The following is a 23,269-nucleotide window of genomic DNA, read 5'->3' on the forward strand; positions in this document are numbered from 1 at the left end:
CAGTATGGCACAGAGCTACACAACCAGGCATGAGGTCAGGTCAACAAAGGTTTAGCCAGAGGTTGCTGGAGCTTCTTAAAGGCAGAAGGATTTTGGGATGGAATTCCAGACCTTGAAACCCCAGTGACTGAAGGCGCAGCCACCAATGGTGGAGCGGTTATAATCAAAGAGACTGAAGAGACCAGAATTACAAACAGGATATGATCAGGGTCAGTACTCCTGGGTTAAGGAGAAATCAGAGCTGAAAAATGTGTTGCTGGAAAAGCGCAGCAAGTCAGGCAGCATCCAAGGAGCAGGAGAATCGACGTTTTGGGCATAAGCCCTTCTTCTCATGCCCGAAACGTCGATTCTCCTGCTCCTTGGATGCTGCCTGACCTGCTGTACTTTTCCAGCAACACATTTTTCAGCTCTGATCTCCAGCATCTGCAGTCCTCACTTTCTCCTTAAGGAGAAATCACCCTGGTTCCTGACCATTGTCTCTATCCAGTAAGTCCCTCCTCTGACAGTGAAATAACCACTGTACTATAATATAGTGGAATGCACTGGGTATGTTACTGAACTAAGAAGCCAGAGAATGAGAGTTCAGATTCCACATAGTAGTTTGAGAATTTGATTTAATTTTATTTAAATCTGGGAATGAAAAACTGATATGAGTAATGATAACCATGAGTTTTTGAATTTTAATTAAAACACAACTATTTCACAAATGTGCTTTCATGAAGGAAAACTGCCATCCTTACCTGGTCTGGTTTACATGTAACTCCGGCCAATGAACTATTATAATCTACAGCAGCAAAAATAAAACAATACTGGGCAGAAAACTAGAAAGGAAAAACTTGATGATAAATGTTTTCCATGTTTAAATCCAAGTTCTGCCGGACGTTGCTGTGACTGGAGGGTTTGAGCTATAGGGAGAGGCTGAATAGACTGGGACCTTTCACCTCTGGAGTCGGAGATTGAGGCGTGACCTTATGGAGATTTATAAAATCATGAAGGGGATAGATACAGTGAAGAGCCAAGGTCTTTTTCCAAGGGTGGGGGAGTCCAAAACTAGAGGGCATAGGTTTAAGGTGAGAGGGGAATGATTATAAAGACCTGAGGGCTATGTTTTTTATGCAGAGGGTGGTACGTGTATGGAATGAGCTACCGGAGGAAGTGGTGGAGGCCGGTACAATTACAGCATTTAAAAGGCATCTGGATGGGTGTATGAATAGGAAGGGTTGGAGGGATGTGGGCTAAATGCTGGCAAATAGGACTAGATTAATCTAGGATATCTAGGTGGCATGGATGAGTTGAAGCAAAGGGTCTGGTATGACTCTATGCCTGTAATCTGCTTTTCATTTAGATTGGGGTCTCTTCCTCGAATTATTTTCCTCTTTATTCTTTAATATTGGTGTCAGTGTTAAGGCCAACAGTTGTTGCCCATCCCTAACTGTCCTTGAACTGAGTGGCTTGTTAAGTTATTTCAGAGGGCTGTGAAGAGCTAACCACATTGCCGTGAGTATGGAATATCGAGGTGAGAATGGCAGCTCTCCCTTCCCTAAGTGATATTAATGGATCACATAGGTTTTTACAACTATTGACAGTGGTTCTCCAATTCCCTTCAGACCTTTTTTACAATTCCATAGTTATTGAATTAATTCCAATTTCACCACATGCCACAGTTGGCTTTGAACCCATGACCTAAAGCATTACCTTCTAGATTACGAGTTGAGTGACATCGCCATTGCATCACCATCTCCTCAATAAAGAATGAAAAAATTGAAGGAAAATGTTAGGGTGCAGACCTGGCGACTTTCAGTGTTCCCATTAAATCTTCTATTGGACTATTGTAATACAGTTGTCTGCTACTGCGAACGCTGCGTGGACGGGAAAGGAGAGTTTTGTTTGGTAGCTGTGAATTATAGCACAGGCGTCAGCATCGTAGAAGAGAATTACACCTCCATCATAGTCCACCAGTACACCGATCAACTTTGGGCGCCGCAGCAGATCCAGGGTCTTCACCTGGCCGTCATGAGCGACCGTGTACTCTTCGGCGTAGCGGGAGAACACCCAGGAGGACGAGTTATATCCGAGACGGGACTCATGACCGGTTCCCTTGCGGGGAAGGCAGCTGTAAGCCAGGCCCACTTTGTAGGCGCAGCTATTCTCCACGTCTACTCTCCAGGTACAAAGGCCCCTCTGGAAAGACTCCAGGCCCAAGGCATTTGGCCAATGCTCAAAGCGCTCAGGACAGTCCGGGTACAAATGGACCTTTTTCCTGACGAAACTCAGTCTCTTTTTGTTCTCGGACAGTGTCAGCGATGAATGCAGTGTTTTCTCATCAATGTGCAAGTTTTCAGTAACTGAAACACAAGATTCTTGTGTTACTGAGGATCCTTACCCATTAAAATCTTTACATATCCAGCTCACCAGAGTTGGACCTGGAATGATCTTTACCCTTTCCTTTTGAAAACAAAATAATGTTTACAGTCCTGGGTTCCAGAACACCGAGTCTTGGTTCGCTCTCCCACGGGCAGGACTACGGAAATGCTGCACTGGCACAGATGTTGTTTTTTTGTCACACAGCCCGAGTATATAGTTCGGAGGATTTGGAGGAAGTGTGGAAATTTACTGCAGAGGGGAAGAAGTACATTTTGCTTGCTTTTTCGGTTCATAGTTTGTAAGGTTCTTTTAAAACAGGATAAATTGAGGGCAGGATTAGGAGCCCAGCAAAATACAGTGATATCACAGGGAAATGGTAAGTTCATTGGTTAATAATAACTACTATTTTGACTATTTCGGGTTACTTTCAGATTTAAGGTAAGTAGGGGAAATAGTTACAGGTTACAAAGATCAGTACAAGATTTTTAGAAATCAAATTAAGAACCATGTAATGCTGGGTCAGGTGGTGTGTTGTAACTGCACGATGTGGGAACTGGTGGACCCCATTGTGGTTCATGCTGACCACATCTGTAGTAAGTGTTGGTTACTTGAGGAACTCCAGCTAGAGTTGATGAGCAGGAGAATGAGCTACAAACACTGACACATCAGGGAGGGGCAAGAGTTGTCTGGAGGCTGTGTTTTAGGAGGCAGTCACACCCCTTAGATTATCTCCCTCAAATTTGGTCAGTGGTCAGTGACAGGAGGCTGTGACCATGAGTGACGTGGATAGGGAGATCTGGGAGGTAGTGCTGAAGGAGCCTGAACCCTTGAGCTTGTCCAACAGGTTTGAGATTCTTGCCCCTGCGGATGAGAGTGGGGGCTGTAGAGAGAATGAGCAAACTGACCAGAGCACCATGGGTAAGGGAGTCGTTCAAGAGCAGGGAGAAAAGAGAAATGTAGTTGTGATCGGGGATAGTATAGCCAGGGGAGTAAATCTGGAAATAGAAAAGGCTTGTAAGAAAGGCACAATTACAATAATCTTGGGGGACTTCAATATGCAGGTAGACTGGGAAAATCAGGTTGTTAGAGGATCTCAAGAAAAGGAATTCATAGAATGTCTGTGAGATGTAACGGTATTGAGTAAAGGTAACTACAAAGGATTGAGAGTCCTGGATCAAGAGTCCTGAAAGCTGTGTTGCCGACCTAGTGCCCAGGTTCAGGATATCTCAGCTGGGCTGCAGAGGAACCTGGAGTGGGAGAGGAAAGATCCAGTTGTTGTGGTCCACGTAGGTACCAATGATAGAAAGAAGGAAGAGGTTCTGCTGAGGGAATATGAACAGCTAAATTAAAACACAGAACCAGAAAGGTAATAATCTGCAGATTACTAACTGAGCCACAGGATCAACAAGATTAAATAGGTAAATGCGTGGCTCAAAGATTTGTGTGGAAAAACAGGTTTGGATTCAAGGGACAGTGGCACCAGCACTGGGGAAGGAGGGAGCTTTCCAATGGGACACACCTCGCCTGAATCAGGCTGGGACCAGAGTCTTGGCAAATCACATAACTACGGCTGTGGATTGGGCTTTAAACTAAATTTGGGGGGATTGGGTTCAGTTGTATGGAAAATTATAGAAAAAGATAAAGAGGGGTAGGACTCAGCAAATGTTAAAGTTTCAAGATGAAGTAATAGTACAGAAAAGGGTCAGGAATCTAAATTCAGGCACAGCAGATAGGGGGACAGTTATTAGAAGGGAGGGGAGTCAACATAGGACTAAGAGTGTTGTACTTAAATGCACACAGAATACAAAACAAGGTGAATGAGCTTGTACTGCAGATTGAAATTGGCAGGTACGATGTTGTGGGTATCATAGAGATGTGGCTGCAAGGGGATCAGAACATCCAAGGATAGACATCCTGTCGAATGGACAGGCAGATGGACAGATGGGGTGTGGTTGCATTGTTAGTAAGAAATGAAATTAAATTGATAGCAAGAACCATACAATTTCTACAGTGTGGAAGGAGGCCTTTTGGCCCATCAGGGCTGCACTGATCCTCCACAGAGCATGCCATGCAGACCCACCCCCCTACCCTATCCTTGTGGCTAATCGAGCTAAGCGGGCACATCTCTGGACACTTGGACAAATTAGCATGGCCGATCCATTTAATTTGGACTGTGAAAGGAAACTGGAACACCTGGAGGAAACCCATGCCACCACGGGGAGAATGTGCAAACCTCACACAACAGTTGTGGAATCGAACCTGGGTCCCTGGCGCTGTGAGGCAGCAGTGCTAACCACTGAGCCACCACGCTGCCCTAGAAGAATTGATATAGCATCTGTATATTGATATACAGGATCCTAAAAGTTCTCAGGATGTGAGGAAGAAAATAAATCTGGAAATAGAAAAGGTTTGTAGGAAAGGCACAATTACAATAATCTTGGGGCACCTCAGTATGCAAGTAGACTGGGAAAATCAGGTTGGTAGAAGATCTTAAGAAAAGGAATTCATGGAATGTCTGTGAGATGTAACAGTATTGAGTAAAGGTAATTACAAAGACATGAGGGAGGAGCTGGCTAGAGTTGACTGGAAGGGGAGCTGAGCAGGGAAGATGGAGGTACAACAATTGCAGGCATTTCCAGGGTAATTTGGGAAGGACAGCAGAAATTCATCCCCAGGAAGAAGAAACATGCTAAGGGAAGTCCGAGGGAACCACAGCTGATTAGGGAAGTCAAGGACAGCATAAAAACAGAAGAAATAGCATACAATGTGGTGAAGATTAATGGGAAGCCAGAGAATTGGGAAGTATTTAAAAATAAGCAGAGAACAACAAAACAAGGAATAAAGGGGAGAAGGTGAAATATGAAACCCAGGTAGCTGGTAACGGAAAAGAAGGAGGCAAAAGGTTTTTTTTAAAGTATCTAAAGAAAGTCAAAGAGATGCAAAAATGCACACTGGGCCTCTGAAAAATGAGGCTGGAGGAGTAGCAATGGGGAGAAAAGACTGGAAAAAAGAAATGGCAAAGGAACAAAATGGGTACTTTGGATCAGTTTTCACAGTGGAAGACACCAGTAGCATGCCAGAACTTCATGAGCGTCAGGGATAGAGGTGTGTGTAGTGGCCACCACTAAGGAGAAAGGTACTTAGGAAATTGAAAGGTCAGAAGGTGGATAAGAGACCCAGATTAGACCCAGACTACACCCAGAATTCTGAAGGAGATAACTGTGGTGATCTTTCAGGAATCATTGGAGTCAGGGAGGGTTGCAGAGGACTGGAAAATGGCCGGTGTAACATCCCTGTTTAAGAAGGGAGGGAGGCAGAAGACAGCCTGACTTGGGTCATTGGTATCCCATCCATTTATAAGGATGAGATTGCAGAGTACTTGGAAGTGCGTAGTAAAATAGGACTGCGACAGCACAGCTGCATCAAGGGGAGGTCATGCCTGACAAATCTGTTAGAATTCTTTGAGGTATATCAAGCAAGTTAGTCAAAGGAGAGCTAGTAGACATGATCTGTTTGGATTTCCAGAAGGCCTTTAACAAGTTGCCATAAAAGAGGCTGCTAAATAAGCCTGATGTGTTTGTGGCGTGGATGGAGGATTGACTTACTGGCAGAAGGCAGAGAGTGAGGATAACATAGTCTTTTTCAGGATTGGCAGCTGGTGACTAGTAGAGTTCCTCAGGGGTCAGTGTTGGGACCGCAACTATTCATTGTATACATTAATGATCTGGACAAAGGAACTGAGCGCTGAGTTTGCAGATGACACAAAGAAAGGTGGAGGGACAGGTAGTGCTGAGGGTGTAGAAGGACATGGACAGGCTGGGAGAATGGGCAAACAAGTGGCAGATGGAATACAATGTGGGAAAGTATGAGGTTATCCACTTTGATAAGGAAAATGGAGGTGTAGACTATTTTCTAAATGGAAGGGCTTTGGAAATTTGAAACACAAAGGAACATAGGAGTCCTAATTCAGAATTCTATTAAGGTTCATTTGGCAGTTAGGAAAGAAAATGTAATATTAGCATTCATTTCAAGAAGGCTCGAATACAAGAGCAGAGATGTACTACTGAAGCTATGTAAGGCTCTGGTTACATTGCATTTGGAACATTGTGAGCAGTTTGGGCTCCATACCCAAGTGCTGGCATTGGAGCGGATCCAGAGGAGGTTTACAAGAATGCTCCCAGGAATGAATACCTTGTCATATGAGGAGCAGTTGAAGAATCCGATCTGTACTCGATGAAGTTAAGAAGGATGAGCTGAGATCTGACTGAAACTTATAGTATATTGACAGGCCTGGATAGATGGTTACACTAATAGGAGAGACTAGGACCCGAGGGCACAGCCTCAGGTTGAAGAGATGACCCTTTAGAACTGAGATGAGGAGGAATTTCTTTAGCCAGAGGGTGGTTAATCTGTGAAATTCATTGCTGCAAAGGGCTGTGCAGGCCAGATTATTGAGTCTATTGAAGATAGAGGTAGGTTCTTGATTAGTAAGGGGATCAAGGGTTACAGGGAGAAGGCAGGACAATGGTGTTGAGAAACATATTAGCCATGATGAATGATGCAGCGACTCAGGCCAGATGGTCTAATTCTTATCCTATATCTTGGGTCTTAGAGGAGTATATTAAAGAAGGAAAAAGAGATAGAGAGATGAGGATGGTTAAGAAGAGAATTTCAAAGGCCACGGAAGGCATGGTCACCAATGGAGGAGAAATGAAAATAATTAATTCTCAAGCAGGCAGAATTAGATGAAGCCAATATCTCAGTGAGTTGTGGGGCTGGTGAATGTAACAGAGGTAGGGATGGGCAAATCTGTGGGGGGTACCTGAAAGGCTGCATTTGTTGACACTAGTGCATGCACACTGTGCCCTCCCAAATTTCTGCATGTGCATTGAAGGGGTAGACGGGGGGGGGGCATGATCTAGACTCTGGAAGGAAGAAGGGAGTATGTGTATTGGAGAGGGGTAGAAGAGCAGATGGAGAAAAGTGGAGGATGGGGCAGAGTGAGTGCAGAGGGAGAGAGGGGAAGAAGAGAGGTGGGCAGAAAGAAGATGGAGGGTAGGGGGAGGAAGTGGGGTAGAGGGAGGAGAAAAGGGGACCTCATGAACCTCACATTCTCACTGCCAAACCTCCCCCATCCTCACTTGCTGCCGCTGAGCTCTTCTTTGCATTCCCTTCTCTGTGGATGTCTAATGTAGCCTTTTACATGATGACAGGATGAGTATAGAAGTGTGTGCATGAGCAGTTGCCCTCAGTCGTAAGTGGGTCAGACACAGTTTAAATGGAGCCGATGTAGATCAGCCAGCCCAGAATGGTTGGGGACCAGGACTTGGTACAAATAAAGCAAAGTCTTGGCTTGATTCAGAAAGGATTGCCGGTTAGTTATTACTGACCTGGAATGCAGATCATGGCTGCAGATGCCCACAGGTTACTAAGGAGATGACTGTGAACGCAGGCAAGGTTGAAGTTCAGCTTATTAGAGTCCTCGGGTTCAAGAATTCCCTCTGCCTCCTCCGCCCTAGAACAGAGAAATTACATTCAGAATAGAGTAGCTGGAACATTGCTTACAGTTCTACACAATGTACTTTTGGAAGGTTTTCAAGATTTTGGAGTGACTACAGAGGAAATGACAGGGATGAAGGTCTTCAGTTACGTTGACATAACCGAGAAGTTGGAATTGTCCTAAACAGAGAGTTTAGAGGAGACTAGAGATACTTAAAAAGATTGAATAAATATGGAGAAAAAGTATCCATTGGCAGGAGGGTTGGTAAGCAGAGGACATAGATTTAAGATAAATTAACTGCAAAAACCAACAATCACATGGGTCGGCTTTCCCTCGTAGTAAGAATGGGAGTTTGGGGTCTGTTTATCAAATGTCAAAATGTGACGGAGTAACCAGGCTTCATCAGTAACGTGAAGCCATTGCCTGTGACCTTGGACCTGCGATAATCTACGCCTACAAAACCCCCTTTTACTGTCAGATTGCAAGCTGCTGAAATACAGACAGATTTTCTTTTAGCAAATGCAGATGTAGAATTAAAAATTCAGCTCCAGGACACTCCTGAGAACAACATACAACAAGGTGGTACATTTTAACAGGCTGTTTGATCATCTGTGATAAAACCCAGAATATGTTCTATTCGAAACAACAACCAACAGAGTTTAACCTGGGACTTCCCTGTGTAATGGTAAGTCGGGAATAGAAGAATGACGAGGGTAATGATGAGAGCCAGTCAAGGACAGTAGTGGGAAGTTGTGTGTGGAGTCTGAAGAGATAGGAAAGGCACTAAATTAATATTTTTCGTCAGTATTCACAGGGAAAAAAAACAATGCTTTGAAGGAGAATACTGAGATATCGGCTATTAGACTAGACTGGATTAAGGTTCATATGGAGGAGGTGTTAGCAAATCTGAAAATAGATAAGTCTCCTGGGCCGGATGGGATTTAACACAGGATTCTCTAGGAATCCAGGGAGGAGATTGCAGAGCCTTTGGCTTTGATCTTTAACTCGTCATTGTCTACAGGAATAGTGCCAGAAGACTGGAGGATAGCAAATGTTTGTTAAACATTTGTTAAAGAAGTGGAGTAGAACAACCCGAGTAATTATAGACCAGTGAGCCTTACGTCTGTTGTGGACAAAGTTTTGGAAAGGATTATAAGAGATAAAATTTATAATCATCTAGAAAGGAATAATTTTATTAGGGATAGTCAACACAGTTTTGTGAAGGGTAGGTCATGCCTCACAAACCTTATTGAGTTCTTTGAGAAGGTGACTAAACAGGTGGATAAGAGTAAAGCAGTTATGTGATGCATTTGGATTTCAGTAAGGCATTTGATAAGGTTCCCAATGGTAGGCTATTGCAGAAAATACAGAGGCATGGGACAGAAGGTGAATTAGCGGTTTGGATCAGAAATTGGCTTGCTGAAAGAAGACAGAGGGTAGTGGTTGATGGGAAACATTCATCCTGGGGTTCAGTTACTAATGGTATACCACAAAGGTCTGTTTTGGGACCACTGCTGTTTGTCATTTTTATAAATGATCCAGATGAGGACTTAGAAGGATGGTTAATAAATTTGCCGATGACACTAAGGTCAGTGGAGTTGTGGACAGTACGGAAGGATGTTGCAGGTTACAGAGGGACATAGATAAGCTGCAGAACTGGGCTGAGAGGAGGCAAATGGAGATTAGTGTGGAAAAATGTGAGGTGATTCACTTTGGAAGGAGTAACAGGAATACAGAGTACTGGGCTAATGGTAAGATTCTCGATAGTTTAGATGAGCAGAGAGATCTCGGTGTCCATGTGTATAGATCCCTGAAAGTTGCCACCAAGGTTGATAGGGTTGTTAAGAAGGCATATGGTATGTTAGCTTTTATTGGTAGAGTGATTGAGTTTTGCACCCAGGAGGTTAGGTTGCAGTTGTACAAAACTCTGGTGCAGCCACACTTGGAGTATTGCATACAGTTCTGGTCACTGCATTATAGGAAGGATGTGGAAGCTTTGGAAAGGGTTCAGAGGAGATTTACTAGGATGTTGCCTGGTATGGAGGGAAGGTCTTATGAGGAAAGGCTGAGGGACTTGAGGCTGTTTTCGTTAGTGAGAAGAAGGTTAAGTGGTGACTTAATTGAGGCATACAAGATGATCAGAGGATTAGATAAGGTGGAAAGTGAGAGTCTTTTTCCTCAGATGGTGATGGCTAGCATGAGGGGACATAGCTTTAAATTGAAGGGCGATAGATATCGGACAGATGTCAGAGGTAGGTTCTTTACTTAGGGGCGTAGAATGCACTGCCTGCAACAGCAGTGGACTCGCCAACATTAATGGTCATTGGATAAACGTATGGATGATAATGGAATAGTGTAGGTTAGATGGGCTTTAGATTGGTTTCACAGGTCAGCGCAACATCGAGGACCAAATGGTCTGTACTGTGCGGTAATGTTCCAAACTGAGAATGGCCTCCTGTTAAAAATAAATACAGTCATCAGAACATAAGAAACAGATGCAGTCAACTGTATGCGGTCTGTCAAACTGGGAAGGTGAAAGATTTGAACCTAGGTCCACAAGCTTATTAAAATCACTTGCAATTTTAAGCAAGGCCCTGTACTAACACTCAATTGTTGCTGACATTCCAAGCTGCAAAAAATAAAACTTTAATGGATTATTCCAAGTTTCGTGTCAATAGTCAATATCTGCGCTGTATGATTGACTGCACGTACCTGTCGAAGATTTCCTTCTGGTGTTTCTGCAGGAAAAGAGAGGGAATTTAGTTACTCAGTAAACCACAATGACTCATAAATGAGACAGGATTTGTAGTGGAGGTGCTGCTCACCACCAGGACGGTATCGTCCATTTTTGTCACTATGTCTACCAGGTAGTTTTTAATGTCAGCTAGCTTTTGCTGGGACTCCATCCAATAGGTATTCTGGGTCAAAATGCTTTGCTGGACTCGCTCTTCCTCATCATGGATCACCTCCAACAGTCTCTGCTCCTCATTGTCGCACATCTCACGGATAAAGTTGAGACGTTGAATGACCTGTTCCCTGGCACTGCTGGCATCAGCCTGTGGGCATGAACATGGAGAGAAACAGCCTGAGAATGAGCTGTACTAAGTGGGATTAGTCAGCGTTACAATACCTTCCATTGCTGAGATCACCCCAATCAACAAAAGTAGCATTATTACAAGTTGGAGTTCTGTGTCACTTAATGCAGCAATGAATCCTGTTAAGGCACTTCCCAGGAGGTTATCAAAAAACATTTTACAATGAACTGTTTTAGGGAGTTGTTACAAAAGATTGAACACAACCATGGGCTTTAAAGAATGCCGTAAAGGAAGAGGATTAGAAAGGGAATTCCAGAGCTTGAGGCCTGGCAGCCTAAAGCTCTTGCAAAGAAATAATCAGATTCAGGTCTGCACATGATCTTGCTGTTTTTATTTTCAGACGCCCTTTAGTGATGCATTGCACATGCATTACATTCCATTCCCCTCCTACTGGATAAATGAGAGGTACATTTCCTTTTCCTCAAATGTTCAGACTTCTGGAACAAGCTGCTCTGTAAATAATGATAACAATAAACTCAGATGCAATTCAAACATTCAATTTCACCAGTCTTCTTTCAGTCCTTGCTTCTTGTTTAAAATTAGTAACTAATGTGGACTTTGAGCTCAGTCATGTACAATGAGATGAAAAGTTTGCTCCAGTCCCTTCCTCGTGACTAGTACAACAACTGCTGGCAAAGAATAGTGTGCAAGGCTGACCTTGTCTGGCTGATACTCAGAACTCATTCTCTTTTGCTGTGCGAGTTGTTCAACAGGTATTCTAGTGACCTATGATCAGTATTATTTCAAACTCACTTTCATACAAGTACAGATGAAAGTGCAAGGTATCAGACATGATTGAGAATGCTTCTCTTTGTCTGTGAATGGCATTCTCTCTGGCCAAAAGTTGAGTACACATATATACAATCTAACTTCGCACAATACAGCTTATGATAGTTTGTTCAAAACAGTGGAACCTCTTGCTTTATTCTCTTAGTACGCTTGTGGGATCTCACTATTTGTTCTCTTTCAAATAATACTTATTTACTCTTAGCCAGACAGTATAGCCCCTACCACAGCACAACCACTTTTGTCCACGTGTGCATACCACGAAGATTCAGAGAGCATGTCAAAGTGTAAGAGGTTGGGCTCAGTAACTACTATTTTGATCATTAGTGCAGTGCTAATGCTTGATCAAGGATCTCGGATTGTGTTCTGATAGTGTGCATGTTACACACTCTGTGTTTGTTTTTTTGTCCTGCAGAACTAGTGGTCATTGTGTTTTCTGTTTAATCTGTCCTCCATCACTGCAAAATGGTACAATGGAGGCAGAGTGATAATGTCACTGGAATAGTAAGCCAGGGGACATGGGTTTAAATCTCACCATGGCAACTGGTCAGGTTTACTTCCAAATAATTATGGTGGAATTGGAAGCCAATCTGAGTAATGATGACCACATAGTCAATGTTGATTGTCATAAAAACAGTGGACGTATCTCTCTTTCTCTCTTAGGCAGAGGCCTGGGTTCAAGTCCTGCCTGTCCATGCATGTCCATAACATCACTGAACAGGTTGATGAATAATGCCCACTCAGATGTCTTCGAGGAGCTCTGCTGGTGCAATGGTAGTGTCCCTATCTGTGAGCCAGGACGCCTGAGTTCAGTTTCCACCTGCTCAGAACATCTCTGAACAGGTTGGTTAGAAAGTATCTAAAAACCCATCTGAATAACTAATATCCCTTAGGGAAGGAAATCTGCCATCCTTACTCAATCTGGCCCGCTGGCCCAGCAAAGGCACTTGGGAAAGGGTATCAAATATTGGCCTTGCCAGTATATATCTATATCCTGTTAAAGAATAAAAGAAATTAAACTGGTGTTGGGAGCTCCACAGTAAAAAATAACTGTAACCTCTACAACATACCTCTGCATGCCCTGTAAATCTCAACTGTCTTGTTGATGCCTCTCTCCAAAAAGAGAAAAGGTAGGAAAAGTGCTCTCTGCTGGGGGCTCACCAAATAAAATTAGACCCAGTGATGCAAATAATTCCTTGAGACCTCAGGCATGGTTCGTGTACCTTGTGCTCCATATAAAATCATCACAGGAAGCATTTTGTCCCAAGAGCTCAACTATTTAAAGCTCAAATTGCTGAACGTTTGTCACTAACCTTATTGCATGCATGCTCACTGCTATAATAATGTTCTTGATAATAAACATTTTCCAACTAATTGCATTTGCACCTTCAGCGAAATACATGGACTCAAATAAACAACAAAGACAATAAATTATAGTATGTCCTTATGTGAAGGCTCTAGTTGTATTGAGTTGAACTGCACATAATATTGCTACAATGGCACTATCATCACTGAATCTCCCACATAACATTTTGAGGGTTATCATTAACCAGAAATTGAATGGGTCAGCCATATAAATACTGTGGTCACATGAGCAGAGTTCAGAGACTGGAGGTTCTGTGGCATGTAATTACCCAAATCCTGTCCACCAATAGGATGATTGCTGTTCCAACAACATCATTCAGCACAAACATTCCAGCCACCACTTTAAACATTCACTCTGAGAGAGATGGGCACCACGGGGTATACACAGCTTTATTTCCACCCCCCCTCAACTTCATTTTGATTTTGTTCCTTCCCTCACTCCTTACCTCCCCCTCAATTTTGATGATTTGCATTGCCCTTAATGGACTTAGCATATAAATATCAAATTGGCTACGTGGTGGTTTTACTTGTGGTGGTTAGCAATTCAAAAGAAAAACAATTTAAAAATAGACATGGTGACTTTGATGATGGGAAGGTCGTTTACTTGTGCATAATGGCACTTTAGATACATAAGGAAAAAAGTATTCACTCTGGCAAGGCTTTTACGTCACTGTGGTTGTGTCCCTACCTCTGAGCCAAGAGATCCACCTATTTCCACCTATCTCAAAGTTGTGTCATAACATCTCGGATCAGGTTGATTAAAAAGTATCTAAACCTCCATCACTGGCGCACACTAGCGTCAATGTGTATGACATACAAGGTGAGCGAAAACAACTCACCAGGATTCCTTTAACAGCACCTTCCATCTACCATCTGGAAGCTCCTGTAAGCTGCCCTCCAAGCTACATACCATTCTGACCTCAAACTATATATCACTGTTCCAGCACATAAGTCACTGGGTCAAAATCCTAAAACTCCCTAACAAGAATGTGGGTGTCCCTACAGACATGCACTGCAGCAGTTGAACATGACTCCTCCTCCAGGACAACTAGGGATGGCCAATAAATGTTAGTCCAGCCAGTGAGATTCACATGACACAAAATAAAAATACGTTCTCCACCTGCTCCCTTCCCACTGCTTTGCACTTTGTTCCTCTTTAAGTATATGTCCTGTGAAAATCAACCCATGAACATAATGCTACCAGGAAGTAAATCTCCCCAGAAAAAGGGAGCACATTCTTCAGCCAGAAACTGGAATGGAAGTTAAATGGAGGCACTTGCCTTAACGCTGCGGCGTTTGTTGTTCAGAGTCCCATCCGTGAATCTTTCCACTGAAGCTAATCTCAGCTGTAATTTCTCACAATCATCAACCAGTTTATTCTGGGGAGAGAAAAGAGACCCAGTTACCCGTCACACCAATAATACAGCAAGGGCAATCAAATCACGTGCATCAGTAACTCAAGGAATAAGTGTGTTTATTGTATGTACAGTAAAGAGATTTGTAACTTGAGAGATCACAAAACGTGCAGTCTTTGTTTATCAGTGTGAGGGGATACTTCTCTGTTTGACCCAGGTTTAAACAGCCCAATTTTAGCCATTTTATGTAATAATTTTCACTGTTTAAGAAAACTATATTAAAATAGTTTAAACCTTGGCTCAGTGGGAGCATTATCACTTTGGAGTCAGAAGGTTGTGGATTCATGTCTATTTCCAAAGATGCACTGGTATGTGCTACGCTGTCAAAGCTGAAGTGTTAACCTGTGGCCCTGTCTACCCTCTCAGGTGGACATAAAAGATTCCACAGCATTATCTATTATAAATAGACAAGTTATGTGCATGCACTGTGTGTGTGTGTGGTTTCTTTTATGTGGAGCCCTATTGGAACTTTCTTATGTGGAGTGTGGGACCTCCTCATGACCTCCTGAGTTGATTAAGCTAATTAAAATTCAAGGACCAATATCCTCCAAATGCAGGGGCTGCAAAAGATAACAACTTAGTTACAGGGCCTTATTGGGACTTTCCAGAGCGGAGTGCCATGAGTTCCTACATTGACTAGGCTGGTGAGAATTTATCTAGAATAATCCCCCAATTAAAAATAATTCCCATCTGATCAAAGATGCTAATAACTCTCATTTAATGTAAAAGTCAACACCATGTCTTTGCTCCAATGAAGTTGTGTAAACATTCTCTGAACTGTCTTCACCATAGAAAGCATTCTATCTGGATGCATCTTTCCTGCTCTCCCTTGGACTCCCCTGGATTGTAAGAAATTACTGAAAGTTGTGAACACAGCCTAGTGTACAATGCAAGCTAACCTTTCATTCACTGATTTCATCTATACTTGCTGCTTCGAAAAGGCAGCCAGCATCATCAAAGATCCTCCCAACAATCTCTTCCAACCTCTTCCATCAGGCAGAAGATAGAAAAGCTTAAACACACATACCAATAGATTCAAGAACAGCTTCTTCCCTGCTGTTAATAGACTTCTGAATAGACCCCTCAAATTTCAAATCTAATGTTGAAGTTGCTTTTTGTGCATCTTCTTTGTAGTGTACCATTGAATGTCTCTCTCTGTTCTATCACCGTATGATCTTTGTATGGTGTGATCTTCCTGTACTGCATGCAAAACAAAACTTTTCACTCTACCTAAGTACATGAGACAATAATAATGCAAATCAAATCAATGTATTTACATCTTTCCTTAAATAAGGTGACCAAAACTGTACACAGTTGTAGTCTCATCAGTGCTCTGTAAAACTGAAGCGTAAACTCACAACTTCTGGATTCAAATCCACTTCCAATAGATGAGCTTTCCTGCATATGAGCCTTCTGTGATTCATTCACCAGGGCACCAAGATCCCTCTGTATCTTAGAGCTCTGCAATCTCTCACCATTTGGAAAATGGACTTTGTTATTCTTCTTGCCAAAATGAACTATTTCATATTTTCCCACATCATATTCCATTTGCTACATCCTTACCCACTCACTTAAAGACTTTATATATAAAAAATTGATAGGTTATGTGTTATTCACAACTTATTTTTTACCTGGTAGCAGGTTTTACATTCTCTACACTCTCTGGTTAAAGAACTTTCTCTTGAATTCCCCACTGGATTTACTAGTGACTGTCTTATGTTCATGGCTACTAGTTTTGATCTTCCCTCAGTTGATCCTGTTGAACCCCTCTGCCAAAATTAAAGGATTCAATCAGATCACCTCTCAGCCTCCTCTTTTCTCCTGCTGGCCTATTTTATGTTTATTCAGTAGGAATAGTGGCAGGGTCTTGGTCATAAGGTGCCAACCTGAAGTAGTACTGGATACAGCATAGCTCCCCGGGCTGCTTGATACATGCCCAATTTCCACCAATTCAGCCTAGTCTGTGAGCAGGCAAACATTGAGCATTGAAAATCCAGCAGACGAAAGTGAGGACTGCAGAGGCTCAAGATCAGAGTCATGATTAGAGTGGGGCTGGAATAACATAGCAGGTCAGGCAACATCCGAGGGGCAGGAAAAGCCCTTCATCAGGAAAGAGGCTGGGAGCCTCAGGGGTGGAGACATAAAAAATGGGAGGGGCGTTGGGCTGGGGGGAAGGTAGCTGAGAGTGCAATAGGTTCAAAGTTTGTGCGAAGATTTGTAGCTCGGGTGCTCGTTGTTGTGGTTCTGTTTGCCGAGCTGGGAATTTGTGTTGCAGACGTTTCGTCCCCTGTCTAGGTGACATCCTCAGTGCTTGGGAGTCTCCTGTGAAGCGCTTCTGTGATCTTTTCTCTGCAATTTATAGTGGTTTGTACCGCTTCCTTAGTAGCCACACACTGAGATGACAAGCAACATGAGTTCGACTGAGACAACACTACTATTATAGGACAAGCCAAACAGAGAACAGCCAGGGAATTCCTAGAGGCATGGCACTCATCCACAGATTCAATCAATAAGCATATCGACCTGGACCCAATACACCGACCACTGCAACGGACAGCTGGAACTGACAACCGGAAGTGGCAGATACCAATCACTATAAATGCCGGAGGAAACATCACAGAAGCGCTTCACAGGAGGCTCCCAAGGACTAAGGATGTCACCTAGACAGGGGACGAAACGTCTGTAATACAAATTCCCAGCTCGGCGAACAGAACCACAACAACAGTGCAATAGGTGCATGGAGGTGGGGGTGAAGGTGGTAGGTCGGAGAGGAGGGTGGAGCGGATAGGTGGGAAGGAACATGGACAGATGGGACAGGTCATGAGGAAGGTGCTGAACCGGAAAGTTGGAACTGGGGTAAGGTGGGGGGGAGGAGAAATGAGGAAATTGGTGATGTCTGCATTGATGCCCTGGGATTGGAGGATCCCAAGACAGAAGATGAGGCATTCTTCCTCCAGGCGTCGTGTGATGAGGGAGTGGTGATGGAGGAGGCCAAGGATCTGCATATCCTTGGCAGAGTGGGAAGGGGAGTTGAAATATTCAGCCACGAGGCGGTGGAGTTGATTGGTGCGGGTGTCCCAGAGATGTTCTCTAAAGCGCTTTGTGAGTAGACGTTTGGTCTCCTCAATGTAGAAGAGACCGCATCAGGAGCATTGGATACAGTAAATGACATGTGTGGAAGTGCAGGTGAAACCTTGATGGATGTGGAAGGCTCCTTTGGGGCCTTGGACAGAGGTGAGGGGGAGGTGTGGGCGCAGGTTTTGCAATTCCTGCACTGGCAGGGGAAGGTGGGTTGTTAGGGGGCATGGACCTGACCGGGTAGTCGCGGAGGGAATGGTCTTTACATAAAGCGGAAAGGGGTGGGGAGAGAAATATTTCTCTGGTGGTGGGGTCCGTTCGTAGGTGGTGGAAATGGTGGAGGATGTTGTGATGTATACGGAGGGTGGTGGGGTGGAAGGGGAGGACGGGGGGTGGTTCTGTCCTCGTTGTGGTTGGAGGGGTGGGGTTTAAGGGCAGAGGTGTGGGACATGGATGAGATATGCTGGAGGGCATCATCAAACACGTGGGAGGGGAAATTGCAGTCTTTAAAGAAGGAGGCCATCTGGTTTGTTCTGTGGTGGAACTGGTCCTCCTGGGATCAGATAAGGCAGAGGCAGAGGAATTGGGAATAAGGGATATCGTTTTTACAGGAGGTAGGGTGGGAGGAGGTATAATCCAGGTAGCTGTGGGAGTCAGTGGGTTTGTAAAAAATGTCAATGTTGAGTCAGTCATTGTTGATGGAGATGGAGAGGTCCAGGAAGGTGAGGGAGGTGTCGGAGATGGTCCAGGTGAATTTGAGGTCGGGATGGAATGTGTTGGTGAAGTTGATGAACTGCTCAACCTCCTCGCGGGAGCACGAGGTGGCGCCGATGCAGTCATTGATGGAGCAGAGGAAGGAGGTGGGGAGTGGTGCCGGTGTACTACAGAAGATAGACTTTTCCACATAGCCGACAAAGAGACAGGCATAGCTGAGGCCCATGCAGGTGCCCATGGCTACCCCTTTCATCTGGAGGAAGTGAGGATTTGAAGGAAAAATTGTTGAGAGTGAGGACCAGTTCAGCCAAACAAATAAGAGTGTTAGTGGAAGGGTACTGGTGGGGATGTCGGGGACATTTGACCAAAACGTCCATTTTCCTGCTCCTCGGATGCTGCCTGACCTGCTGTGCTTTTCCAGCACCACTCTAATCTTGTGAATCCAGCAGCCAGGGGGCACAACACTGCAGTGAGTCCAGGTGGAATCACTGGATCTTGCAGGAAAGCCATGGAAAGCAGCAGAATTAGTTCCTTGGCTGAGTCAAGGAAGGACTTGTTGAGAGCTGGCTTAGTGGTTAGCACTGCTGCCTCACAGCGCCAGGTACCCAGGTTTGATTCCAGCCTCGGGTGACTGTGTAAATGGAGTTTGCACATTCTCCCCGTGTCTGCACGGGTTTCCTCCAGTGCTGCAGTTTCCTCCCACAGTCCAAAGATGTGCAGGTTAGTTGAATTGGCCATGCTAAATTACCCCATAGTATTCAGAGATGTGTAGGTTAGGTGTATTCATCAGGAGAAATGTCGAATAATAGGGTAGGGAATAGATCTGGGTGGGATACTCTTCAGAAGGTTAGTGTGGTCTTGTTGGGCCAAATGGCCTGTTTCCACACTGTAGGGATTCTATGAACACTCTGGTTATCAATTGAACGTATCCTGCCCAATCATTATGTATATTCATAATTTTAAATAATAACAATAAAAGCAGCAAAAACTCAGCTGATGAATTGAGTAGTAATGAAACGGACCTGAAAGTTGTTTCCTTTCATATATACTCCATGACCAGCTGCACTTTACCAGCTTTAAAATCTTACTTCACATTTCCAGCTTCTCCAATATTTTGTTTTTGTATTCAGGTATAATTTTAACCTTAATCCCTGACAGATGATCACAAATGACCATCAGTTTTACACATCATCCTGTTTGTTTCTCTCACAAAGTAGACACGCTAGTGAGGTAAGAGGTAAAACAGGGAGCCTCCTTGGTCACACTGCTGTGGATAAATGGTCAAATTTGTCCCCGCTGTCATGGATCCCATTCACAGAGAAATTGAGGAGCCTTTTAGTAGTGTTTCAAGCAACCCGAAAGCTGGAAGGTGGGGGGTGACATAGTTAACTCTTGAAATCACTCTGAAACCTGTACATTCAGCTGCACAATGCATATTTGGGTACAGAATAAAGTCGCAACATTTTTTTTGTGTGTGAGAGAGACAGAGAAATGAGGCAAGATGAAATGAAACGAAGAAAAAGCATGTAGTTCAAATTTGTCCAAGGCTCGTCGTTCTCCTGATCTCTGTCACAATCCCCAGTCCAACAACACACTGAGATTGCTACGTTCTTCCAATTCTGCCCTCTTGCACATTCCCAACATTAATCAATCCATTATTAGACACCATTCTTTCAGCCACCTACCTCCTAAATTCTGGAAAATTCTCCCTAATCCTGGATTCTTTTTTAAGATATGCCTGAAAACCTAATTTTTTGACCAAACATGTCATTGCCTGTCCTTGTGTCTGATATGGATCAGTGCCAAATTTTGCTTGGCCATTGTTGCACTGAAGTACCATGGCTTGTTCAAGGTACCACATTATAGAATCATGGAATTCCTGCAGTGCAGGAAGAGGCCTTTTGGCCTATCAAGTCTGCACCAATTTTCCGAAGAGCATCCCACCCGGACACAGCATTTCCCATGGCTAATCCACCTAACGTGCATACTCCTAGTCACTATGGACGATTTAGCATGGTCAATCCATCTAGCCTGCACACCCTTGGACTGTAGAAGGAAACTGGAGCACCCAGAGGAAGCCCACGCAGAAACAGGGAGAATGTGCAAACTCCATGAGGCTGGAATCAAATCCATGTCCCTGGCACTGTGAGGGAGCAGTGCTAACCACTGAGACACCGTGCTGCTTAAATATACAAATACATGTTGTTGTGACAGAGACTATTATTTAGTGCTGTAACTAACACCATACCTGATTATAATCAGGCCATTAATACACATTCTGTGGTCGATTATATTCATATCACATGCCCGTCTTGAAATGTTCTTTCAAAACAATACAAGCAACGACAACACTTCTATGTCATTCTGTAATTTCAGATGATAGTGGGAATCCCAGAATTAGTCTCAATGCCCTGTGCACAGAGTAAAGCCAGACTACACCAACTGCTTTCTGACCAGCCAGCAGGAACTGCCGATGTTTACTGATGGCCAGCAGCCACGGGGAGAGAACAAAAATGTTTCTAGCTTCAAAGGAAAAAAGCTCTTCTGATAACATGGGGTAGACTCTGGGCAGGGTTACAAAGAGAAACAATAGATAAATGGCAGTAAGTTGGAGACACTGGACGCGCAAGGCAAGTGGAAGTGAGAGGAACAGCAAGAGTTAACAATTGATTAAAATTATTTTCACTGTCAAATCTAGTGAGGCACCTGCACCAAAAGAAACTTACTGCATGGCTTTTTATGTAATGTCAGAGCTAAACAATCATGAAATGTACTTTTAAAAAATAATAAAGAATATTATTTAGGAAAAAAATATAAAAGAAACAGAAAAGATATTTCAAAGAGAGGGAGACATTGAATAACAAGCAGCACGAGTTAGTTCAATGGTTTGTCTGCATTCTTCCTATATGTTTTATATTCCTGAGCACGTGTGTTTTGGATGTAAATATCTTTACAGTTTAAGTGTGGGGTGGGGTAGACAGTGTGACCTTGTGCAACTGTGTCACATAAAGATAGTGAATCATTTTAGATCACTCCCCATTTTTACTCACATTGAAGTTGGTGTTGCATTGTAAAAGAGGCCAGCTGCTCATTATCACCTGTGCCATGCCAAGGCACGGAGTCAAGATTTACTCCAATAGGTTTGCAAACAGAACAGTGATTACACTTCAAAACAATTCACTGTTTAAGAAGCACTTTGCCAGGTGCGATAAGCCAATACATAAACAAATGCCTGACCTTGCTTCCATTGTTTTGCGCACTTTGAGCCAAGGTGCGTGGCAAGAAAATAATTCGATGGTGAGGATATATTGTACAGAGAGAGCACGAGTACACACTGCTAGACCCAGTGCTGTGGATAACATTGTCTCATTTACGCTGGATGTGAGTGGGAGGCAGAATGGTGAAGATTCTACTCAAGCAATGATTAACTAGCTCAATCTGCAGTCTCCTTTTCTCAGATTTTACCTCAGCATGTATCAAAACCGAATGAATGTAGTAGCACACAATGAACTATCAAAGCTCGAGTCATTGTAATGTTTCTCATGGGCTCATGGTTTGAAATAAGTGGACTTCACTAAAGAGAGCTGGCGTATTGACTCCTGGTCTCAGAAATTCGCTATCACACAAAGTAATATGATCCAAGGATCCAGTCTTAAATTAAAACTTTTAAATCCTGGGGAAAGAAGTGGTTACATTATCTTCTCACCTTAACCTTCACAAGCTATGGATAGCACTTTGCAGACTTTACAGAGTTCTTCTTGATGACGGAATGATGAGTGTCCGGGTGTTCATTGCGTCCGCCTCAGTTGCTGCTGTAGGAGCACACATTCTGCAAGTCTATTCAGGTTCACCAGGTTTTTCAGTATGGTGTCAGTGTGTACCTCAGTGGTTCAGCATGAGACTCAGCCTGCACTATTGCTTGCATTATGAGATCAATGCCTAGCTTTGTGTGATACACACTATGTGCTAGTACATTCATTCGGTTTTGATACATGCTGTACTGGGGTACCCTCTGGCCTGGGTGACCCATTCGACTTTTGACAGAACCCTTAAGTCAAAACAATTTGCCTTTGTAACTTGTTTGAGGAATGAACTGATTAAAAGGTAACAGGGGATTGTGGACTGCATTAAATGGCAGGACCAATGTGATTTAAGGATGAGAAAGAAACATAGGCAGAACAGAGGAGGATACCGGGTGAATTAGAATCCAGTTAGGTACTGAGAGAGGAATGGGGAGGATGAGAGCACGGTAAATGAGATAGAAATGAAAATGAAGAAAAACAAATTATATATTTTTAAAAGTTCTCAGAACAAAGATCTCTTTCTCTTGTGCTTTTTTAACAGATACTCCAAAAATATCGTCAAATGCTGCAGGTTAATTATTATGTATCATCACAGACTTACACTCCATTGAAAGCAAGGGGCAATCAGCTCTGTCTGTTCATTGACTGAATGGTGACTGAACCACACTAAAGGGGTCAGCTTGGATTCAGGTCTCTGATCTGGGACTAGAACCTCATGATCTTTTGTATGAGGAACAATATGTCATGATGCCAAGCAAACACCTTGACAGACCACACCAATACGGAAAACCAAACTCATTAAAGGGTAAATTAGTCTGAGAATGAGAGAATGAACTCCATGGCTTCATTGTGCAGACAGATTATACAACCCAGGATTGTTATCCTTAGATGTAGAAAGTTAAAAGGTGATATATTTGAATTTTTCAAGAAACAAAGGGGAACATATAAGTTAGATAGACAGAAACTGTTTCCTATGGTTAGGGAGTCTAGGATTAAGCAAATTAGTCAAAAAATTAGAACTAGACTTTTCAAGAGAGAAATTAGGAGATACATTGACACCAAAAAGCCTATACCTGCTCCTAACTCTCATGTATATAGATATTTCGAATTCTCTTCCACAAATAGTGACTGCACCAGATCAATTATGGA

General features: G+C 43.3%; 1 protein-coding gene across 1 annotated transcript in view; it reads right to left on the reverse strand.

Annotated features, from left to right (window-relative positions):
- Nucleotides 1-597: 597 nt before the first annotated feature.
- Nucleotides 598-23,269, reverse strand: part of bspry (B-box and SPRY domain containing) — a 41,670-nt gene continuing 18,998 nt past the window's right edge. Inside the window, exons 3-7 of the mRNA XM_060841009.1 lie at nucleotides 14,391-14,489; nucleotides 10,690-10,920; nucleotides 10,577-10,602; nucleotides 7,755-7,879; nucleotides 598-2,345 (exon numbers count right to left, since the gene is read on the reverse strand). Of these exons, the coding sequence (XP_060696992.1) occupies nucleotides 1,819-2,345; nucleotides 7,755-7,879; nucleotides 10,577-10,602; nucleotides 10,690-10,920; nucleotides 14,391-14,489 (1,008 nt within the window). The 3' untranslated portion in view covers nucleotides 598-1,818. The remainder of the gene's footprint in view (nucleotides 2,346-7,754; nucleotides 7,880-10,576; nucleotides 10,603-10,689; nucleotides 10,921-14,390; nucleotides 14,490-23,269) is intronic.

The sequence above is a fragment of the Hemiscyllium ocellatum genome, chromosome 21 (genome assembly GCF_020745735.1).
Source record: "Hemiscyllium ocellatum isolate sHemOce1 chromosome 21, sHemOce1.pat.X.cur, whole genome shotgun sequence".
NCBI classification, from domain to species: Eukaryota; Metazoa; Chordata; class Chondrichthyes; order Orectolobiformes; family Hemiscylliidae; genus Hemiscyllium; species Hemiscyllium ocellatum.